The following is a 22192-nucleotide window of genomic DNA, read 5'->3' on the forward strand; positions in this document are numbered from 1 at the left end:
CTTGATTTGCATCATCACACTAAGAAATATTCAGAAAAAGGATGAAAAGAACTTTGAACTTTGTATTCTTTATATTTGTATATAAATATATATATTCTTCGGGGGGGAATAGTCCGGGGGGAATTGTCCGGGGGGGAATTGTCCTGATACCAACGTGGCTACATACTATTTTAAATGTGGAAGGGCACTTCGGATTTTTTTTTTTTTTTTTTTTTTTTTTTTTTTTGGGGGGGGGGGGGGGGGGGGTCCTGGGGGCGGTTGAGTCTAATTGACATTGTTATTCCTGCTATATCTATCCTGAGACCAATAAAGCTGGGAACGTAAGGCTATGGGGATTGAAAAATCTGTCTTTGGGGATGTGTATGGGTCCTTCTGGGTTTTTGTGACATTGGGTGTGGCCGTCCCTGGGGAGGTTGATTTTAAATTTTACATCGTTATTCGTGCTTCTACCCCTACGCCATTACAGTTGGGAACATGAAACCTTCCGGGCTGATAAGCTTACCATTGAGGATATGCATAGGTTTCCGGGAATGTTAGTATGATATTTCAGGTGTGGCTATCCCGGGGGGTGGTTGATTCTGTTTTTCACAACTTTATTTCTGCCATCTATACCCTTAAATTTTAAGGAACATGGAACGGAGATTGATGAACCTGTCATTTTAATGAATGTGCATGGGTCCTTGAGAAATGTAGAGAACAGCAGAAGCACATACAGAACTAAATGGACTTCCAGCCATATGCATAAATATAGGTCAGGGAATCCAATTAAAAACTAATTCAAGGCCCCACACACTCGATCAGGAATCCTAGCGTTTAACTGCTGATGTGTCTTAACACAAAACAAAAATGTTTATTTCCCAAGAGCAGTAATTAACATGTGTGTTTTATGTTAAAGAACAATGGGACTTGGACCCTAGGATTCCTGAGAGTATGGGGTCTTGAATGGGTTTTAATTAACTTGACCTATATTCAAGAATACGACTGAAGGTCTGTTATTTAGTACTGTCTGCTGCTTTCTGTACATTTCCCCTTCCTTCCTAACTCGAAGACCGCCACCAGATTCACACATACAGGGTAGGATGTAGTACTAGCTGGGTCGGTCCAACTCTGCAAGGAATCTTAATTGCAATCTATGGAATCAGCTTCATTGCCTGACAAACCACTAATCACTCCACCCCCTAGGGACGGCCACTCCCCAAGTCACACTAATGTAGCCCACCCATGCACCAAAGACTCATGTTCCTAATTCGAATGGTCTAGGGGGAGATGAAATAAATTACGGTAATATATATGTGTACCATCCCCAGGGACAGCCACACCCCAGGTCACAAAAAATAAATAAATAAATAAATAAATAAAATAAAATAAATAAAAAAAACCTGCCTATGCACACCCTGACATTTTAGTTTCCTCAACCTAAAGACCTATGGGTATATAGCAGAAAATACAATTTAAAGATAATAATCAACCACCCCTAGGTCACCAAAGTCACCAAAAATCCAAAGGACACGTGCACATCCCTAATGGCAAGTTTAAATATCCCCAACGTCTCATGTTCCTCACTTTAATGGATAGAGGATACCAGTAACAACGATATAAAAAATATAAATATACCCCCCCCCCAAAGGACTGCAAAGTCCCACTACTAAAGGTCTACAGGTAGATAGCAGAAATTACGATGTAAAAATTACAATCAACCACAATTACAATCAATCACAATTCTGAATAAATATCAATCTACAAGCCTGTTGATGTCGCAGATCAGCTACGTTAATTAGGCTGCTAAACAACAAGTAGGCCTACCCCCCCCCCCCCCCCCCCTCCGAACGCCTTATTAACAGGTTTCCAAATGCAGACTGTGCCGCAGATAATACTTTCGGGTCAAATGAGAGCCAGCCAAGGGCACATTTCGGGGACACCATTGATTACACCATGATGGACATTCACAGGTGTAGGACCAGAACAGAGCATCTCGGAAACCAAGGGACAGACGTAAATCATTACACTTGCGCGTCTTACCTCATGGAAAAATTAGTCTTTTCAGAGTGGGATGCGACTTGATCAAGATAATTGTAGAGCACAATTATATACACGACCTTCTCTGCTTCTTTTTATTATCTATTTATTTATCTTTAATAATTGATTATTATTTGTTTATTTATCCATCTTATAATCCAGTAACCTACGCGTAAATTATGTTTTCATAGCCTGGTTTACCTGATCCAGTAGTTTTATGTATCAAGCGTATCTGGGAGGGGAGGACCCAGGGGGTCTGGACCCCCTATTTCTTCCACGCTGATCATAATCTCCCATAATGTACTGATTTTTAGAAATACTGGATCCTCACCTACATACGCCTGTGTATTTTAAAATTACTCAAAACATGCATCCAATACCACTAAAGAAACCCTATTCAGTCATACAAGTGAATTAAAACGTACAGTTTACCTATTTTGGATAATATTTACAGTACAAAAACATTATATTTCAAAAACGTTCTCTCTCATAACGTTGGGCCAACAACAGGTACTTTTTCACCATTATCCCATGAAGTCGCAGGCAATATCTTATGTGGAGATGAAGTCGCAATTTATCCTATGAAGTCGATTTGACAGTAAAATCAGAGCATTTATCCCATGAAGTGGTAATATACCATGAAGTATCTTAACATACGTCTAAGAATAAGTTTTCCATAACAAACAATTTAATCTCTGACACCACGCTACAAAAAGAACACAATATTTTGTCGGTACACGTGTACAGAAAATATGAATCTGTGTGCCTGACCCGAAGGTTGTTTCTGTGGGAACGGGGTCTGTTGTGGCAGTGTAGGTGACCTGTATTATTCTCCCTCCACGCCTTTGTGCTTTCTTTATGCGCACAAAAGAGACCGTAAGGAGGAAGGAAAATCAATATGTTTGTTTGCTCTGGCTTTATTCATATGAAGAATATAAACTGAGGCATACTCAGACAGCGTCTGCAGTCGACCTCAGCCAAACACAAAACTAGGACGACCGATTTTTTTAATATAGCTCAAATGCAACTCTTCAAAATGAAATTATGGGAAGAGCTCATCTCAAAATTATTTTCTTCAGATTACACCTTAACAGACTGTTTCATTATGTTTTTCGAGCATATGGAACTGACGGAAAAAATACAGCTAATCAACAAGTACACAAGTTACATTTATCATTCATCATCATCTCTTGCAGACAACTGTTTGTAGAGAGCCTCGACATATTTCCTATCACACCTGGGAGAAAAGTATAAATAATAATGAGATATTTAGTTTGGATCGAGCCTGTATATAACATATTTAAATAGTCGAAGCCGTCATGCTTTAAAAAAGAGTAAATATTATATAAGATAAACACCAATGGATCTTTACCGTATAGATTATACTGCCCGTCTGTCAAGTCAATCAGTGAACGATGCGATTGAAAAAAAAGTAAATTCGTTTCTCTGTAGAAGAATCAACTATGGAAAAGGACCTGTTGCATTTTTCCCGCTGAATGTAATTTATTAGGATTCTTTATTTCTACATAGATGCACGGATCAATGTTACTTACTTATCAAGTCAAACACACAAACAAAATAACAGGTGCAAACCACCTGCAAGTAGATATGAAAAATTACGCAACCTTTAGACGCACCGTTCAACACATTTTTACTGGTTTTATCCATCTCTTTCCCCACTGATCTCTTCTTGTGCAAAGAATAATAACAAGAACCGTTTCCATTAGCCAACGAGCTGTGCCTTTAACGTCGCTTTTCAGAGCGCTTTATTGTTCACTTCCCAAAGCCCGAAGAAAGCACACCGCTAAGAAAAACGCCCTAGGTCAATAAAAGAATAACATTTCCTCGGTTAAAACACAAAGCAAAGCTCTTGCTGCATTATTTTCTTAATGAATAAGTTAATTTGCCGGTCACAATGTCTTTTTAGACATGCAAAGCAGACTGGGTTGTGGGATTGTAGGGCCCATTTCCGGATTCTCGAACACTCGACTGTACCAGTTAGTTTAAAAGAACGTCACCGGTTAGACAGTAAGTACAGTTATGATAACCGTAAAATTCATGGGTGTATATTAATTGTCTAAAAGCAGATTTCACGCATCGCAACGGTTGTTCAGGGTATACCTTTACTTAATTGAGGCCTCTTTCTTCGGTAAAATAAGATGCATTTTGGGTTAAATATAAATGTACTTCCGTGTACTTTGCAGAGATTAATGGCTTGTTGAAGTCCATTTTGAATAAGTTAAATGTGTGATGATTGTGACATGGTCATTATGTATACGTGTTTTTCTCTCCAATGTGTTTCAGATCTGTTTAACGTCCCTGAACTATTAAAGTTGGAATCGGAAGGACTCGTAACTTTTACATTTCTACAATGTTCGGTGCTTTGATCTTTTTAGCAGCGCTAAGTTTTATATATGTATTTGTATGACGGTATTGGAATTAGAATTTTGATTAGCTGATCTATATTTCTTGACCCTTCCAAATGGCACAGTTTGTCCACCAAAACGCCAAAATATGTTGGGCATATCAGTGGGCTCGAACCCCACCACAAGGGGGCAGGGTCGGCTTCGAATCTGAGCTCTCCGGGCTCTTGTAGCTCCGGAAAAAAATACTTTTTGCATAAAGATCCGGTATAGTTTAGAATAGTGATCGAATTGACAACAACTTATTGCCAGTCATCATCATTAAGTCTGCGTCGTCAAGTAAATTTGCTTTCTCTCCACTTCTTAAGTCCTTTAAATGATGCTTAGGCGGGGATGGTCATAGTTCTCTATCATTTACCAGCTTCACCACAGATAAACTTGGTATCAGGTCAATCCCCTCCCCGGACAATCCCCCCCGGACTATTCCCCTTCGGACAATTACCCCCAGGACAACCCCCCCGGACGATTCCCCCCTAATGATATATATTTATATACAAATATAAAGTAATGAGTACAAAGTTCAAATCTTTTTATCCATTTTCTGAATATATCTTAGTGTGATGATGCAACTGGAGGATAAATAAAATTAATTTCATTAAACAAATTACTTTAAAGGAGTACAAGTACATAAAATTTTCAAGATAGAAGTACAGAACATTTGATTAAAAATCTGATCAAAGTATATCTCCAGGTAAAGGAGGGGTAAACAGATGTTCTCACTCATCCAGGTAACCCTTTGATGAATTAACTGTTATTTTTAATTGCTTTATTACTCCCCCCCCCCCTTGATTGAGTAAGTCTTGAATCAAGGTGCACCTCTAGATAGAGGTGGGGTAAACAATTTTCTCGCTTACCCAGGTATCCCTTTGACTATTTGTCACTTTTAATTGCTTGACCTTTACCCACCACCCACCACACTAAAATATTCATAAACTATCTGTTTACCTGTTCATCTGTTTACCCCACCTTTACCTGAAGTATAGGTGGTTATACTTTGATTAGATGTTTAGTAAATCTTTCTGATTGTCTACACCGCAAACATGAGTCTCTCAGCACGGAATTCTTCAGTCTTTATTATTGTGAAATGTTTAATACGTATAGTATTAAATCAGTAAAAAAAGAAAAGAAAAGAAAAATAGAAAGAAAAAACTAAGAAGAGGAAATGAAACATACAGTACGAATGAATAAAAAAATAGAAGTAAACGTTAAATAAAAATTAGATAACCCACGCTGTAAAGGCATTAACCTACTTGTATGAGACCGCCGCATTTATAATCAAATAGGGGAGACCGGGGCTAGTTGACCCATGGCCAGTTAGACACTTTTGGCCTTGTTGAGCTAACTAGGAATGATTTTGAGTTACAAAACCGGCTTAAAAGTAAGCCCCATGAACTAAGCTACATATGCAACGTCATTATTTTTGCCATATGGTTCACAAATTAACAAAAAACGCAACTGGGGGGGGGGGGGGGGGGGGGACTTGCCCCGCCACGGGAAATGATACGGCATTAGGCCTTTTTATAGGCGTTCCCTTTGTCAATAAATACATTTACATGTTTTTGTGTTTACTTTGTTGTAAACATACTAGTTTTGTTAATTTCTACGTTTCACCTTCTTTGGTTCCCATCTCTTTATTTGATACTACTGCTTATTGGTCCTAAATTATAGAACAAACTGTCTTTTTAACTGCACGTAGAAGCTGAAAGGTATTTTTGAGGGCGAACTTGTATGGAACGCCATTCACGCAAAAAATGCAGACGTCAATTCAACAATCTATCGGCACTATTTAACAACCAAAACCTACTTTAACTATCTAAACTTAATTCTACTAAATTAGTTTTGGTCATTTTAATCATTCGTCAAAATCTAACAATCAATAAACGATTCAAAAGTCAATTACCGCAACTCAACAATCAGTCACCGCAACTCAACAATCAGTTATCGCAACTCAACAATCAGTTACAGCAACTCAACAATCAGTTACTGCAAACGGTCATTCGCGGACTTAACACCAGATGGCGCGCGCGAACCGTCAGCGATCTGAAACGTCCTTGACCTTTTCCATCGTTTTAACAGTATTAAAATACGTGGAGCCTCGATTTGAAACCATTCAGCTTAAATTGTTTTTAATCTCCAAATACTTAAAAAAATCAATAAAGCTATTCGACAAGAACCTATTATATCGTATCTTTTATATTAATTATTATTACATATCACAATAATAAACGAGTCGCCTTTTGATGTACGCCCGGCTATAACCTCTATTAAAAAATATCAATTTTTATGAGATTCGTATTGTTTGGTTCCATTGCCTCGCTTTCAAAAATTAAAACAGGCGCTCCAAAATCGTAAGTCGAAGAAAATTTTTATATTGGCCGAGTTCGCCCCCGATTAGAATGCCTATACGTCCCCGCATCCGATACTCCCGCGCTTCTTTACATCACCGCACCAATACTCCCCCGCACCGATACTCCCCCGCTTCTTTACATCCCCGCATCGATACCCCCCCCCCCCCCACACACACACACACTGATACTCCCGCGTACCAATACTCCGGAAAAACACTACTCCCCAAAGCAAAGATTCCCTGGGCTTTGTAGACACAATTCGTGATTCAAAACCCTTTCTATTATCCTATTTTTTTTCAAAGTTGCACAACCCTCTTGGGACACATAATTGACACATTTTATTCGAAATATATTGGGGAAAATAAAGGGCGTTACTCGAAGTCGATCTCAGACTTTGCGTGCAGCTTAACAGTCCGTAGGCCTACAGCTATGCCTTGTAAATTTGAGAAATGTTTGTGCAAAATTAATATTGTTCTCCTACTGTAGTTACCGTATTTATATTATACGCCCTTTTATTTATTAACTAAAGGCAAAGTTAGTTTTAATCTAAGATGACGCAGCTATGTCTTTTCCTCAGGCAACGATGATTTTGTTTAATTTTTAAATAATAAAAAAGCAGTGCTGAAGCGCTTCGTTTTCTGTTATCTTCCTCCAACCTTCTTTTCTGCTCTTAAACTTCTTTCCCTTAATTGTCTTTTGGAGGCATATTAGAATCTGAATTGAGCAAAATTCAAAATTTTTGAAAATTGTTGGACAACGAAATTGTAGAGACACGAGCATGCGTCGTGAGCACACCTTTTATTCTTGCAGTAACGCCGTGTTTTCGACTTACTTCGTCATAGATGTGAGGGCGTGCGCCGTACTCAACACATTGCTTGCGACGTGCATCTTGGACCACGCAAGTCTCACTTTCAAACTCCTCGCAAACTCCTTGCGAAGGGAGCAAATTACGCTTGCGGCCTCGCTGTTTAAAGATTATTTAAACAGCGAGGCCGCAAGCGTAACTTGAGATTATTTGTAGAATAAAGCGTAACAAAGATTATTTGTAGAATCTATTGGAAATGTTTAGTATCCTACGTACGTGCTTACATACGTGCGAACTCGAAATTTCGCATAAAGGACTTGCGTGGCACGTGAGATTCTCCGCAAAATTTGGACTCAAACGGGTCTTAAGAGCCCGTGCGGCCGGTTGTGACCGAGACTAATGTGTTGTCACCCAAGATTTTTTAGGAACTTTGCGGCTTCTTTTGTACAATACCGATGCTCAATTGTAAGCAATTAAGATTTGTATGCACTGCGCAATAGCATAAAAACAACATCACCAAGGTTCTCCCTGTGGCCATTTTTTTTCACTTATCTCACCAATATCCAAAGCGTTTTTCCATTTGAAAAAAGTATTTCTTATACAATGTAGGCCGTGCTTCCGAGTCGTTGACCAATTTTTCAAATCTATATGTGAAAAAAATCGATGCAAGGTGACAGACTCTCCCATGATAGACAGTCCGGTTCCCATCAATTTGCATAGGTAATTCAGCCCCGCCCTAGATTTTGACCCACTTACGTCGATTGACCCTAACCTGTATAATTAAATGGAGGGATGACTCTCCGTTACCCAGACCCTCAGTTTCGTGGAAATTGCATAGGGGGAGTAATAATGCGGGGAGTATCGTTGCGGGGGAGTAACGGTGCGCGTATAACGGCAATTCTAGAGGGGATTTATCGATGCGGGGATCTATCGGTGTGAGGTCGTATCGACGTGCATAATGCAAAAATTTACTAAGGGGAAGTATCGGTGCGGGGGAGTATTAGTACGGGGGAGTTACGGTGCGGAGGAGTATCGGCATGACCCCCTAGAATATCCTCACAGCATTATCTGCAATTTTTAATGTATTTTGCAATATAATTTTCATTCCTCCCGATGGATAATTTTATTAATCAAGAGTGGGGGAGGGGTGGGAAATCCCCTTGGTGCCACATATAACACTATAAATGCGAAAGGAATTACCCTATTTGTGAAGAGAAAATAAATGTATTTGTTTATTTCAAACAGCGTACTTTTCGCGCATGCGCAGTAGTTTGAGACCTGTGCTATTCCGCATATTATTCGAGTAGGAACTACATGTGGTTCATTGCCATATCTAATTTCAGTATGATGTGATTGAACGCAATCCTACTATTATATACTTAACTATATCATGACAATACGAACACGATGAACCACATGTACTCCCATAATATGCGGAATTGAAAACATGGAAAAGGTCAAGGACGTTTCAGATCGCTGACGGTGCGCGCGCGCCATCTGGTGTTAAGTCCGCGAATGACCGTTTGCGACAACTGATTGTTGAGTTACGGCAACTGATTGTTGAGTTGACGTCTGCATTTTTTGCGTGAATGGCGCACCATGCTATGTAAAAACGCAGCCGCTTTAGTTTCCCGTAAAAACGAGTTGTATGTTGCTCTTGGTGACTATTATCATCCTCACTGAAGTCGTCGAAGGAGGCCGGACCTACGGTGGTGATGTTAGAAGGTCTGATGGAGGCGTACAGACCGTCAGTGGTCGAGGACTGGTCCGAGTACAGTGAAGAAGGTATTGGTATCATTGGTGGCTCGTCATATTCATGTACAGGGCGATGCTGGAAGTGAAGACCATGGAAATTCATCATCATTAGGAATGGATCAGCCTAATTTTGATCAACCTAGTTGCAGTTTGTTTTTGGAGAGTAACTAGTACAAATCTGTTTGGAATTTCCCAGGGCACTTTTCTTATTATTATTTTCACAAGGTCACCAAGGCTGGGAAATTTTATCGTGCTTAAAAAAAATCTAAGACGTGAACCCCAATCACCATGTACGGGTTTATAATTCTGATCAGAAACGATATTATTTTACACGCCATCTACTGACGACTTTGATACAACAAAACAAGCCTGTTCTTATCCGCCGATATTACGATATAGGAAGTCCGAACAGCCTAATTCACCACCGGCCATTTATAGACCCTTTACTATTCGTGCCCCGAGGTTCTTTAGTACTATTTGCCTAATAAATATTATTCCCCACATGCTGTGTGACAATGTCTTGGAGAAACACACCATTATTCTTCATAAGGCTTTATTAATCTGCTTCGCCATAATATACCTAGCTTATAAACTGTGTTGCCTTTTGACCACAATGATCAGTGAATGGTGAGCTTATACTCATTCTATACCCGATTTAAAATAAACCAAAGTAATAAAAATATAGCTTTGTCTTTCGTGGGTATTTTCTAATATAGGTGATTACAATTATGAAAAGTTATAACTAGAAATTGAATTGATACGTCTCGCTGTAAAATGGCTGTTTGCAGTTGCTGTTTGCAGAGCTACACATAATAGCAGACGATACACTATCCGCCCTATTACATGTGTCAAATGAGAGAGGTGTGTCCGCACTTGTAAAGTTTATAAACAGTGCTATAAGAAAACGGAAGCTATCCAAATTGAGATAAGAGCGCATTCTCAACGAATTAAGTCAGGCTTTACAAAGCCGGTGACCTAAAAATGGCGGACGTACATGAAAGAAAAACCGCCTAATCTTTTAATAGTCTCTCCGCCTTCCCACACGTCGTCCCTGCGGGGTACAGTAATTAAATCGCGTCTCCGTTCGCCATGCGGAAGCTACCTGAGAAATATTAAGTGTGCATGCTCATCAGTTAAACTCGTGGTGAAGAAAGCATGGCGGCTGAAGGCGATCGAAGGAAAAAAGCTCTTCTGTTCTATTATCTTTGAAAGCAGAGACGAAAAAGGAATAATTTGGCCCGTAGAGCAGCAATGAATCGACTATCTACGGAGATAATATCACCAGAGATATTCACGGAAATATTAATGTTCGGAGCCAAGATTTAATTACTGTACCCCGCAGGGACGACGTGTGGGGAGGCGTGTGAGAGGCGGAGAGACTATTAAAAGATTAGGCGGTTTTTCTTTCATGTACGTCCGCCATTTTTAGGTCACCGGCTTTGTAAAGCCTGGCTTAATTCGTTGAGAATGAGCTCATAACGCCTGGTATTATACTTTAACTTTATTATTACTATGTACATGTATTTAAACTTAAGTATATTATAATTAGTAGTGTAGAGAGCCTATAAATGTACACTCATTTCATGTGCTCAATAAATCATTATTATTATTATTATTATTATCAATTTTTTTTTTACTTTACAAACAAAGTCATCAATACCTGGAAAAATCTCACCGCTTAGATTAACTCTCTGGGGCGTGACCTCTTGCTGTCAGCTATTGTGTATACTACCTCGGTATTACAACAAAGCAAATCCAATACCCTGCATGCGATTCTTTTCGAGTGCATGGGGTCGTAGTGGTATTTTATCACAGTTTTGTTTACTCACTCAATACTGTCTTTATGATGAAGTTCAGTTGCCGGTAACAAGGTCTCTAAAGGCATACAAAGTTGACTCCCGTCCCAGCAGGCACACAACGTTGATTCAACGTTGAATCAACGTTGAATTTATGTTGAGACGTTGATAAACGTTGAATCAACGTTGATTCAACGACCATAATTCAACGTTGGCATTTCAACGTTGATTCAACGTTGATTCAACGACAACAAATTCAACGTTGGCATTTCAACGTTGATTCAACGTTGATTCAACGTCAACAAATTCAACGTTGGCATTTCAACGTTGATTCAACGTTGATTCAACGACAACAAATTCAACGTTGGCATTTCAACGTTGATTCAACTTTGATTCAACGACAACAAATTCAACGTTGGCATTTCAACGTTGATTCAACTTTGATTCAACGACAACAAATTCAACGTTGGCATTTCAACGTTGATTCAACTTTGATTCAACGACAACAAATTCAACGTTGACATTTCAACATTGATTCAACGTTGATTCAACGACTACAAATTCAACGTTGGCATATCAACATTGATTCAACTTTGATTCAACGACAACAAATTCAACGTTGGCATTTCAACATTGATTCAACTTTGAAGTAAGATTGAGTTGATAAACCTACATTATTTCAACCTTATTCAACTTGCATTTTTGAATGTTGATGTTTGAGTAAATTTTAAACATTGATTCAACTTTGGCATTTCAAGTTAACATAATGACTATTCAGGAGGTAACTTATAATTAGTTAAAGATGTTAATTCAACATGGATTCAGTTTTTGCATTTCAACTTGAGACAGTATGCACGCCGACCGCGACGACAGACCGCAGGTGACAGTTATTTGAAGCCTATACAGACAAATCTGTGTCTGTAAAAAAAAAAAATAAAAAAAATAAAATAAAAAAAAAAATTATATATATATATATATATATATATATATATATATATATATATATATATATATATATATATATATATATATTGCCATCAAGCCAATATTTGGTGATGTCATTTATGTTATTTTTTATTTATTTTATTATTTTAATTATTTAATTTTTGTCTATTTTTTTTTTATTGACAAGTGAGTTGAATGCATTGAACTAACGTCATTTGATCAATTTTGATTTATCTGTCTCTTTCTCTCTTTTCTTCAAAGTCCCCTCATCATATTTGCACTATTTTATATAAATTGGACTTGACATTTGAATGAACTGTTAACTTTTTAGAGCTAAGTACTCGTTCCGTTATTCTTAAATTCCGCTTTTTATGACAAGCCGGTCAAGTACCCGGATGTAGCGTTTTTAGAGTTGTGGATACGAAGAAGCACAGGCGTATGAAACTGATACAATTCGTTGATTGATTCGATTCGTGATGCGATATAATTCGAAGGTATCAACACTGAAGACGAGGATTAACTTTAGTGCAAAACTACGAGCCAACTTTCTTTGAGAAAATGGAGGAAAAACGTGAAATTACGAAATTCGAAGCGTACAGAAGTCCGGAGAAATACGGGCCACGCTGGCTAGACAGTTTGCAGGATGAGAAAGAGAGAGATAAATCATTTGCTGACGGAAAAGGTTTGATCGTTTCAGAACCAACGGACGAAAAGAAATAATGAACAAAGACAGAAAATTAAAAAATACATGTCAGAAGAGACGCGCGCTGATGTAGCATTCAGGGGGACGTGAACAAGATATTTTCATGACTCTCCCAAACATATTGCAGGTGTGAAACATGGATACACATAGACTGTTAACGCTTTAAATGAAAGTGCAACTCCAGAAACTGTGAGTATGTTAAAAACCGAAGTCATTTGACAAACCAACTCAGTCTAAACACCACGAGTTCAGACATGAAAAAACGAAGTAGAAACCACCCCGACTGAGAAAACATGGAACGTGCAACAAGTCTGCAAAACTGAAACTAATATTCATGTATATGACAGTTATGAACATGATAATCCAGGAGTGCATATACATTTGGTGTGGGGTAACCAATGCAATATACACAGAGACTTGGTGGAAATAGAGATAGGCGGCATTAATCTCAGTGTACTAGCTGTATTACCAGATTCAGGCGCATATTGTAATATCATTGATGAAAATACATGGGGAATGCTGCAATCCAAGAAAAAAAAATGCGTCTCAGGCTCTTGTGGAGGACCACAAAACAAACAGTATTATTCAGACACGTCTGAGAAACCTTTAAAGTGAAGGGAGCATTTGAATGTGACTTAAAGGCAGACAAAGAAAGAGACCATGTGGAATTTGTAGTATTGTAGTGAAAGGGACATGGGGTTTGATTACCCTCTACCAGGGCGACTGATAGATTTTTACGGATATTCACAGATATGTCTCTAGCTAGATAGATTGTCATTTTAAGCTCCAAGTGACTAATCTAGCTAGAGACATATCTGTGAATATCCGTAAAAATCTATCAGTCGCCCTGGTAGAGGGTAGGGTTTGATATGAGTTGATTAGATTTGAGAATTTTCAATGTGGTTAGAATAATTATAGTTGGAGTTCATATGTTATTCTGCAAATGTTTGAAAAGACAATTTAAAGACTGAACTGTCAATTAGCATATATTTGAAAGGACAGTTTAATTCTCTTTAACAAAGGAAGGGATATTGTGTTTTTACCTGACATTTAAATGAGCTGTTGTTAATTTGGTAGATGTACTTGTTACATTGTTAATTCCTTTAATTATTATTAGCTTGTCAAGGAGTCTGATGTATCATTTCTTAGTGATATGGATATGACAAAAGCACAAGTGTTCCAAACTGGTTCAACTCATTGAGTGATTTTATTCATGATGTAATTTCATTCAAAAGCATCAACAATATACTGGGGTTTGTGTTTGTGCTCATGTAATTGTCTTTTTATTGTACATCTATATCTATGGGGTATACATAATTCTTTTTTCAGAGTTTGCATGTATGTAGACAGCATGCAAGTTTAATTGAAACAGTTACTGCATGGTTATTTATAACTTTGTTATAATGAACTCTCTGTCATCTAAAAAACAATGTTTTTTCATTCATTATTCAAGATTTATTTATTACAGAATTAGTGATTATGATTATTAATGATATGTTTGAATTATAATTTACTTTAAAAATCACAATGTATAGTATAATTTAGGTTAAGGTGTGCAAAAATCCCCCCCCCCACTATGTACATGCATAATTAATTACAATTTTTGTGTTAGTTCAGATTCGATGTGCAGCTTTGTTTTGTAAAAAAAAAAGTGTTGTTCTTAGTTTTTATTTATTATTGCTATGTTGTAAACTATGTATATTTTAACTACTTAAATTAGCAGCATTTTTCCTTTTATGCAGTGACAAAATAAAGACATTGAAAATGCTATTTGTCTCAACTTTTATTTAATGTTAAATCAAGATATAATCAATGCTAAATCAACATATAATCAACGTTAATTGAGATTTCTAATGTTGAAACAACGTTGAATTGCCAACGTTGATTCAACGTTGAATTGCCAACGTTGATTCAACGTTGACTTTTCAACGTTGATTCAACGTTGACTTTTCAACGTTGACACAAACTTCCGTTTTCAAACATAAATTCAACGTTGATTCAACGTTGAGAATCAACGTTGATTCAACGTTGAATCAACGTTGTGTGCCTGCTGGGGTGGGATTGTGGGAAGGTCTTTTTCCGGTATAATGGATTCTCGATTATTCATCTGTACCAGCTAGCTTAAAAGTTATCGGTAAGTTTGTAAATACAAGTATGATAAACGTCAAAATCATGGCTATTTCGATCTTGTCTAAAAGCGAACGCCACATATCGCGAAGGATGCTCGGGGTATACCTTTATTTGAGGCCACTTTCTTCTGTAAATTAAGATGCATGTGCGGTTATGCATGTTCTTCCGTGTACTTGACCGAAATTGATGGCTTTGCTGAAGTCAAATGAGTTAAATGTGTGATGATTGTTACATTTCCATTATCGGTGTATATACACGTACCATCCTCTCCTATTTGTTTCAGATCTGTTCAACGTCCCTGAACAAATGTGGAATCTGACAGCACAGCACGTTTCTACAATGGTCGGTCATTTGATCTATTTTGCAGTGGTAAGTTCTTTTTCAATGTATATTTGTAGCAATAATATATTAATGATAATATTTAGTTACAATCTTTATAATCTTTCTCGTTCTCCTCTAGTTTTAAATACTATCTTTTTCTCTTCTGTTCTTCTGTGAAAAAAGGCTTCCTCGTGCAGCATTCATTCTTTGAACTGCCTTTTTTTAACCGGCATGCTCTGCAATATTTTCCTATATGATGGGGTCGTTTGCGAGTCCTTGGTATTTTTGATCAATTACCGGTTTGTTTGGTATTTACACAACTGAATGCTCCAGTAAAAGGACGAAATTTCCCCACTGAAGTTGGAAAAAAGTTAACAAAGGTTTCTCAACTGTTTTGGGCCAATATAACCCAGATAATTCCCCACCGGAATCCACCCATGGAAGTGTGCCAAAAATCCAAATGGCTGACAATGCATAAGGGGGTGTTTAAGTTGGCATGACATGGAAACTGGGTGACTTAGAAACTCTAGAGAGGTATCATTTCTATTGTTAAAATGCATGGACATTCATTTTTTAAAAAGTTTGGAAGTCATCAGAGACCAAAGTCATGGCTAAATGTCAAGGTCAATCTCGAATAAGGACCAAAATAGCTTAAAACACAACATGTTCTTTCTTTATTCCTACTAAAATTAACTTTCTTATGATTTTTTTGCTCTTATTGAGAACTACACACAAGAGGCCACCTTTGGGTACCCTCTACCAGGGCGAGTGATATATATTTTTACAGATATTCTCAGATATGTATCTAGCTAGATAGATAGATGGTCATTTAAAGCTCAACTTGGGGAATTTGGATAACTGTTACACCGGTCAAATCCGTCTCCTCCGGTACCCTTGATTCAAGGCGCCTAGCAGTTTGTGCAAATATCATTTTATTACATAAACAATGTTTTTTAATCATCAACTTATGTAACTATTCCCATGTGTCAGTTATTATCATTAGCACTCAACGTTGTATAATATATGTATAATTGTTATAATTTTATACACAGGTAATCTCCACTGCCGTTACTGAAGCTACGTCACAGGCAAAATGTGAAAACGCCTTTTCTTGTTGGAAAGGTAAACCGTTTTCATTCCTTACCGGTGTAACATGAAAATTTGACTCAAATTTTCATGGGGGGGGGGGGGGGGGGGGGTCAGATTTTCATTATGAAAAGTCAGGTTTTCATTATGAAAATCTGACTGGGGGAGTCAGATTTTCATAATGAAAATCTGACTTTTTATAATGAAAATGTCACTCCCCCTCCTATGAAAATTTGACTCCCCCTCCACAAAACTATATTTTTCTTAATTCATTTGAGTATATGACCGTGTTCTTGTAGTATGTAAAATGGAGGATACATTGGCCCTTTTTTTAGTTTGCAGGTGAACATTTTCATGAAAAAATAAGAAAATTAAAAATGTGCACTTAACCGCCCATTGCCTCCCTTATGAAAAAGCTATCTATTTGATATTGGTTGATCATTTCTTCATCTTTCCTTTTAATTTACTTTATGAAATATTTGAAATATTTGAAAGTTTGATGGTAAACTATTGGATGGAAAAACTAAAAAAAAAAAAAAAAAAAAAAAAACACATGAAAAGTAAGAAAATTAAAGATGTGCATTTTATCACCCAGTGACCCCCCTGTGAAAAAGCTATCTATTTAATATTTGGTGATCATTTCAAAAGTTTTCCTTTACTTTTACTTTATGAAGGTTATATTGGAAATATTTGAATGTTTGATGGTAAAATATTGGCTGAAAATTCTTTTTTTGGAAAAATTTATATTGGAAATATTTGAAAGACTAGGGGAGTCTAAATCCTACAGGTACAAGAATGCAAATTTATTATCCATTTAAAATCATCAATCCCTATTTTCCATTCAGCTTTTGGGAAAATGGGAAAAACAACAGCAAATATAAAATTGGGCCTTTCACTAATGGGAGTCCATAGGAGTCCAAATCCCATGCATATGAAAATGAAGATTTTCATATTTTTTTTTCATTTATTTTCACCCAGTATTTTACCATTCAAACTTTCAAATATTTCCGATATATTCTTCATAAAGTATCCTAAAAGAAAAGATGTCAGAATGATCATCAAATATCAAATAAATAGCTTTTTCATAGGGGAGTCATTGGGTGTTAGAAAATAAATCTTTTTTCTCATTTTTCATGTTTTTTTTCATCCAATTTTTTACCATCAAACATTCAAGTATTTCCAATTTAAACTTCATAAAGTATCCTAAAAAGAAAGATGTTCAAATGGTCATTTAATGTCAAATAAATAGCTTTTTCATAGGGAAGTCCCTGGGTGGTAAAATACAAATATTTTATTTTTTCATTTTTTCGTGAAAAGTTTCACCTGCAAACTAACAAAATGTGTCCTCCATTATGCATACTACAAGTTCATAGTCATTTACTCAAATTAAATGAGATTTATGAATGTTTTTGTCGGGGGGAGTCAACATTTCATAGGGGGAGTCAGATTTTCATCATGGAAATCTGATTGGGGAGTCACATTCTAGGGGAGTCAGATTTTCATGGTACACCGGCATATATCACTGATAAGAAACTGATAAATAATTATGAACATATTCTTTTATTATAAGGGTTTAATTATCGGTATCGACATTATATATTTTGTTACATTTTGCGGAAATAGATTTTTATCAGGGATGATATGTGAAATCTCTACCTCAGTATAAAATAACACTTCTAAGCGTCAAACCGTAGTGTGCTGCAAACGTCGCATATATCAGAAATAAAAGCCAAATATATCTATGAATATGTCTCTTTTTCAGGGGAAAAACGTGGGGTGTGTACTGGTATAGGACAAACTATAAATGCGACAAAGGTAATGGCGGTGTGTCAATATGATGAATGTTGTGTGGCTTTACGAACAAGGCGCGTTATACGTGTTTTTATATCCGCCATGCACTTTTCAATTTGAAAACATGACGTAGATAAACATCCACACTACACTTGAGTATGTGAATTCAGTGAATATGAAGATTGAATTTTTTAACTCGACACCGGTCAAATGCTTAGTGTCATTAAGAGCAGCGTGTGTAATATTGGTGTAAGACGCAAACGTTTCAGAAATGTGTTAACACTATATTCCATTTTTTATTATAGTATTAAACGTTTAGTTGATTACTGGTACATTGGAAATCTGAATAAATTAGTAAATACTCACAACTTGAACTAGAACCACTCACAACTTAACCTATTTTGCTCATCTTGGAACGTGATCTCAAACATAACCCTACTGATTAAGGTTAGTCTACAAATAGAACGAATAAACCATTTGATATCACACTGTCCTTTAATCTGAATATCAGTGCAACCCTCTGTAAACGACCTTATTGTGTCAAACATAACCAATTTAATAGAAAATCTTAAATGTATATAGAAAACGCAGCAATTGGATAAGGATAACAAAGAAAACGAACCATGCCACGTGTTTTAAAACTACAATTATACATCATTTCATGACGTGACAAGCGTATATCCTATGATAGCAAACAAAAGTGAATTTAGGTTGTTCAAATTGGTTTCTTTCTCAGGATAATGAAACGACATGCTGGTGCGAAGAATACAATGGTTACTCCCCTGACAGACCTAAGGAATGTTGGGAACAAGGCACACCCTCAGCATGCGTTTGCACACAATGTCCGAACGGGTCAAGGCCAATCATAAGAAAAGGTAAAAAAAAAAAAAAAAAAAAAAAAAAAAAAAAACAGCAGGGCCCGGTTTCATCAAGGCTGGATATATTATCCTATGGATGACACTATCCATGGTATAAATCTTTTAATCTCTGGACAGTAATCCCCTGTATAAATGTGTGTTTCAAAGGCTGGATAAACAGCATGATAAACAGTAATCCAGTAGTTAAAAAAATATATCCAATACCATATTTGGAAAAAATACATTATCTGGGTTATATTGGCCATAATGCAGTTGGTTGTTAAAAACATTATAAAAGCCATGATAGTTGCGAACAAAAAAGTGGCGTATACCATATTTGGGAAATAAATTACCCATAATAAACAATATTCTAGGTATATTCCAAGATGGTACATTCATTAAAATAATGAAAAAAAATTCCTACACGATATTTTAGTCTCAGTGTAAAAAACACCTCACATTGTATTAGTTGTGCCTTATGCAATGTTTACACAGATTTGTAGTTGAAGGACAAGGTCGTGACATACTTAATTTCTAACAAAATGGTTGACTCGGCACGTTTGGTAGATATGTCAATAGCATTGTAGATTTTTTTTCGTCTATTTAACAGGTATGCTTTAGTAAAATAAAAGATAATTGGCCTGTCACGGAGATGGCATGGGTTCTGTTCGTAGCAGGTGCGATTTCAACTTTGATAAAGTATGTTATGTGATATATTGATTCAGTATCACATAACGCATCAAAAGCATACAGACACCATCTAAAATTCTCTTTCTGATCATTCTACGCCTGTGAAATCTGATAGGATTTACTCCCAAAGCAAGCAGGTTCTCCATTTTTGATAGTTTAATAACATGATAGCAAATTTGCCCCACCTATTTCGAGCGGGCAACTCTATCCTCTGGATAAGCTGATTTATCCCCTGTATAACGCTATCCACTGTTGATGAAACGCACTATCCTCTGAATAGTTCTACGGAGAGGACAGCAGCCAATTTTATCCATGGGATAACGCTATCCAGCCTTGATGAAACCGGATCCAGATTTGCAGGACTTACAATAAAACGATATAAGGTAAAATTATGGCAAAATTAGATGTTTACACACACGTTAGTCTAATGCAAACAAAGATTCATTGTTTAACATTCAAAATGAACCAAGCCAATTGATATTCTTAAAATAACTCATTCCAAAATATGTGGGCCTGCTTATGTCTTTATCAGAGTGTTTCTGTTTACAATTAGGTTGATCCGTTGTCAAGTCAACATAAACAGTCATATGGCAACTGGCTGCGCGTAGGAGAATATTCAGAACGGAGCGCGTGCGCTGAGATGACGTCGCGGTCCAAATTTTGTAAAATGTGTAACCATCGCAGAAATTCATGAATTGCCCTTAATTTCCCTCATACGTGCTTGTGAAAAATTAGGAAGTGGTTGCAGTTTCCTACGCGTCTTTGCGTGTGCGATTTACTTGCAAGGAAGCAGAAATGAATGAGTTAGAACTCGATGAAGTCGGCCAACGGGTCAATTTTGGGCCGTAGCAACACTGTAACAATGTGATATATCTCCTTTATTAGAAATAACGCATCTTAGTAAAGTCCGCAAAATGTGGCTTTTTTAATAAGAAATATTATTGTCAAGTTTCGTCGAAGTTTATTGTAGCAACTTTTTATGAGAGTCGTTGAAGTGCATTTTTTTTACTCTATTCCGCTAAATGTCAGCCATATTCTGACGTCATATTATCCAAAACAGAAGCAAGTGAAAGTCTGAAGATTCCATTAAATTTCGAGAAGTAAAATACTTTTCACTTATTTGCACAATAAAATAGCCTTTTTAGTACAATAAATAATATCTGAGGTGTTTAACTCATTTTACCATTCTAAATCTCTTATTTCAAAAGACGGATGTTTATGATCGGTTTCGCACCTGCACAAACCAAGCCGAGTGATATGCGAATCCTCCTCGAAATTTGCTGCCAGAAGTTTAATCTGCACAATCCTGAGTTACGAGTAGACTGAACACAACATATTCAGGCCTACCCAACTACCAGACTCGGCACCGAGTGATCCTGAATTCACCGGCAAATCGGACCACAGTACCCGTTTTCTAGGTGTGTATCAGTGCGCATTTCACAGTATTAGACGCGACACCGCTCTTGCCTAGTACGCGATGTGATAGTGACGATTCTCAGCGGGGTTGAAAAGCATTGCATCACCACTCAAAATTTGTTCAGGGTATGATACTGTGTACTGGGTACTGACTCACACCTTGAAAACGGGTAGTGTGGTCTGATCTACCGGTGAATTCAGGATCATTCGGTGCCGAGTCTGGTAGTTGGGTATGTTAATTATTCATAGTAAAAATAATGAAAATTAATTAACCGATTTCTTATAATGAGAACGGCTCCGATTGTTTTTTCCGCGGTGTGGAGGAGTTCTATAATCCTCGTCACACTAGAGGCGGAATGAGCAAGAATGCCGTTGGAAAGAGAATTCTTTGTACGTTCCTGGGTATTCCAAGAGCATTCTAAAAATTCCGAGTGCATTCTAAATATATTTACCCATTCTTGTGGCATCCCGAATGTTTTTTGCATGTCAAAAACTTTCAAAGTGCATTCCAAGTGGAAATATATCGAATGGCATTTGAACAGTACTCTAACTACACTATGACTGCATTCTAAATATTCTCACGGCATTCCGACAGCATTCGAAACATTCTGATCACATAAGAGGAATATTCTGACAAGTGACTTAAAGTCCCCGTCAAACTTATTCGATATCAGTAGGGAATCAAGCCGAAATTACTAAATTAAAAAAATCATACCATATTCGGGAGGGAAATTCAAATTATCATAAAATATTACGGCTTTGTAAGAATGCCTCTGGAATACTAAGAATGCACATCGAACCCGCCTGAAATGATTCTTGCACATTCCAGGTATATTACATCTCAAATGCAGCTCGAATGTAGTTGGAATATTGTAGGGATATTGCGATAAATTTCCCCTTGGAATACACTTCGACAGTTTTTGACATGACAAAAACATTCGAGCCGGCCACAAGAATGGGTAAAAATATTTGGAATGCACTCAGAATTTTAGAATGTTTTTAGAATGCTCTTCGAATATCCTGGAATGCACAAAGAATTGTATTTCAGACGCCATTCTTAATCATTCCGCCTCTAGTGTGACGGGGATTTTATATCCCGCCAGAATGTTT

General features: G+C 37.1%; 1 protein-coding gene across 2 annotated transcripts in view; it reads left to right on the plus strand.

Moving 5' to 3' along the window:
* Positions 1 to 3900: 3900 nt before the first annotated feature.
* LOC106165076 (uncharacterized) overlaps positions 3901 to 22192 on the plus strand; it is a 35709-nt gene continuing 17417 nt past the window's right edge. For both annotated transcript variants that reach the window (XM_086995029.1, XM_086995030.1), the window contains exons 1-5: positions 3901 to 4044; positions 15205 to 15290; positions 16295 to 16364; positions 18091 to 18143; positions 18856 to 18994. In XM_086995029.1, coding sequence (XP_086851155.1) covers positions 3906 to 4044; positions 15205 to 15290; positions 16295 to 16364; positions 18091 to 18143; positions 18856 to 18994 — 487 coding nt within the window. In that variant the 5' untranslated portion in view covers positions 3901 to 3905. The remainder of the gene's footprint in view (positions 4045 to 15204; positions 15291 to 16294; positions 16365 to 18090; positions 18144 to 18855; positions 18995 to 22192) is intronic.

This window comes from Lingula anatina, chromosome 9, assembly GCF_051362555.1.
Source record: "Lingula anatina isolate TDL-2025a chromosome 9, LinAna3.0, whole genome shotgun sequence".
Lineage (NCBI taxonomy): Eukaryota > Metazoa > Brachiopoda > Lingulata > Lingulida > Lingulidae > Lingula > Lingula anatina.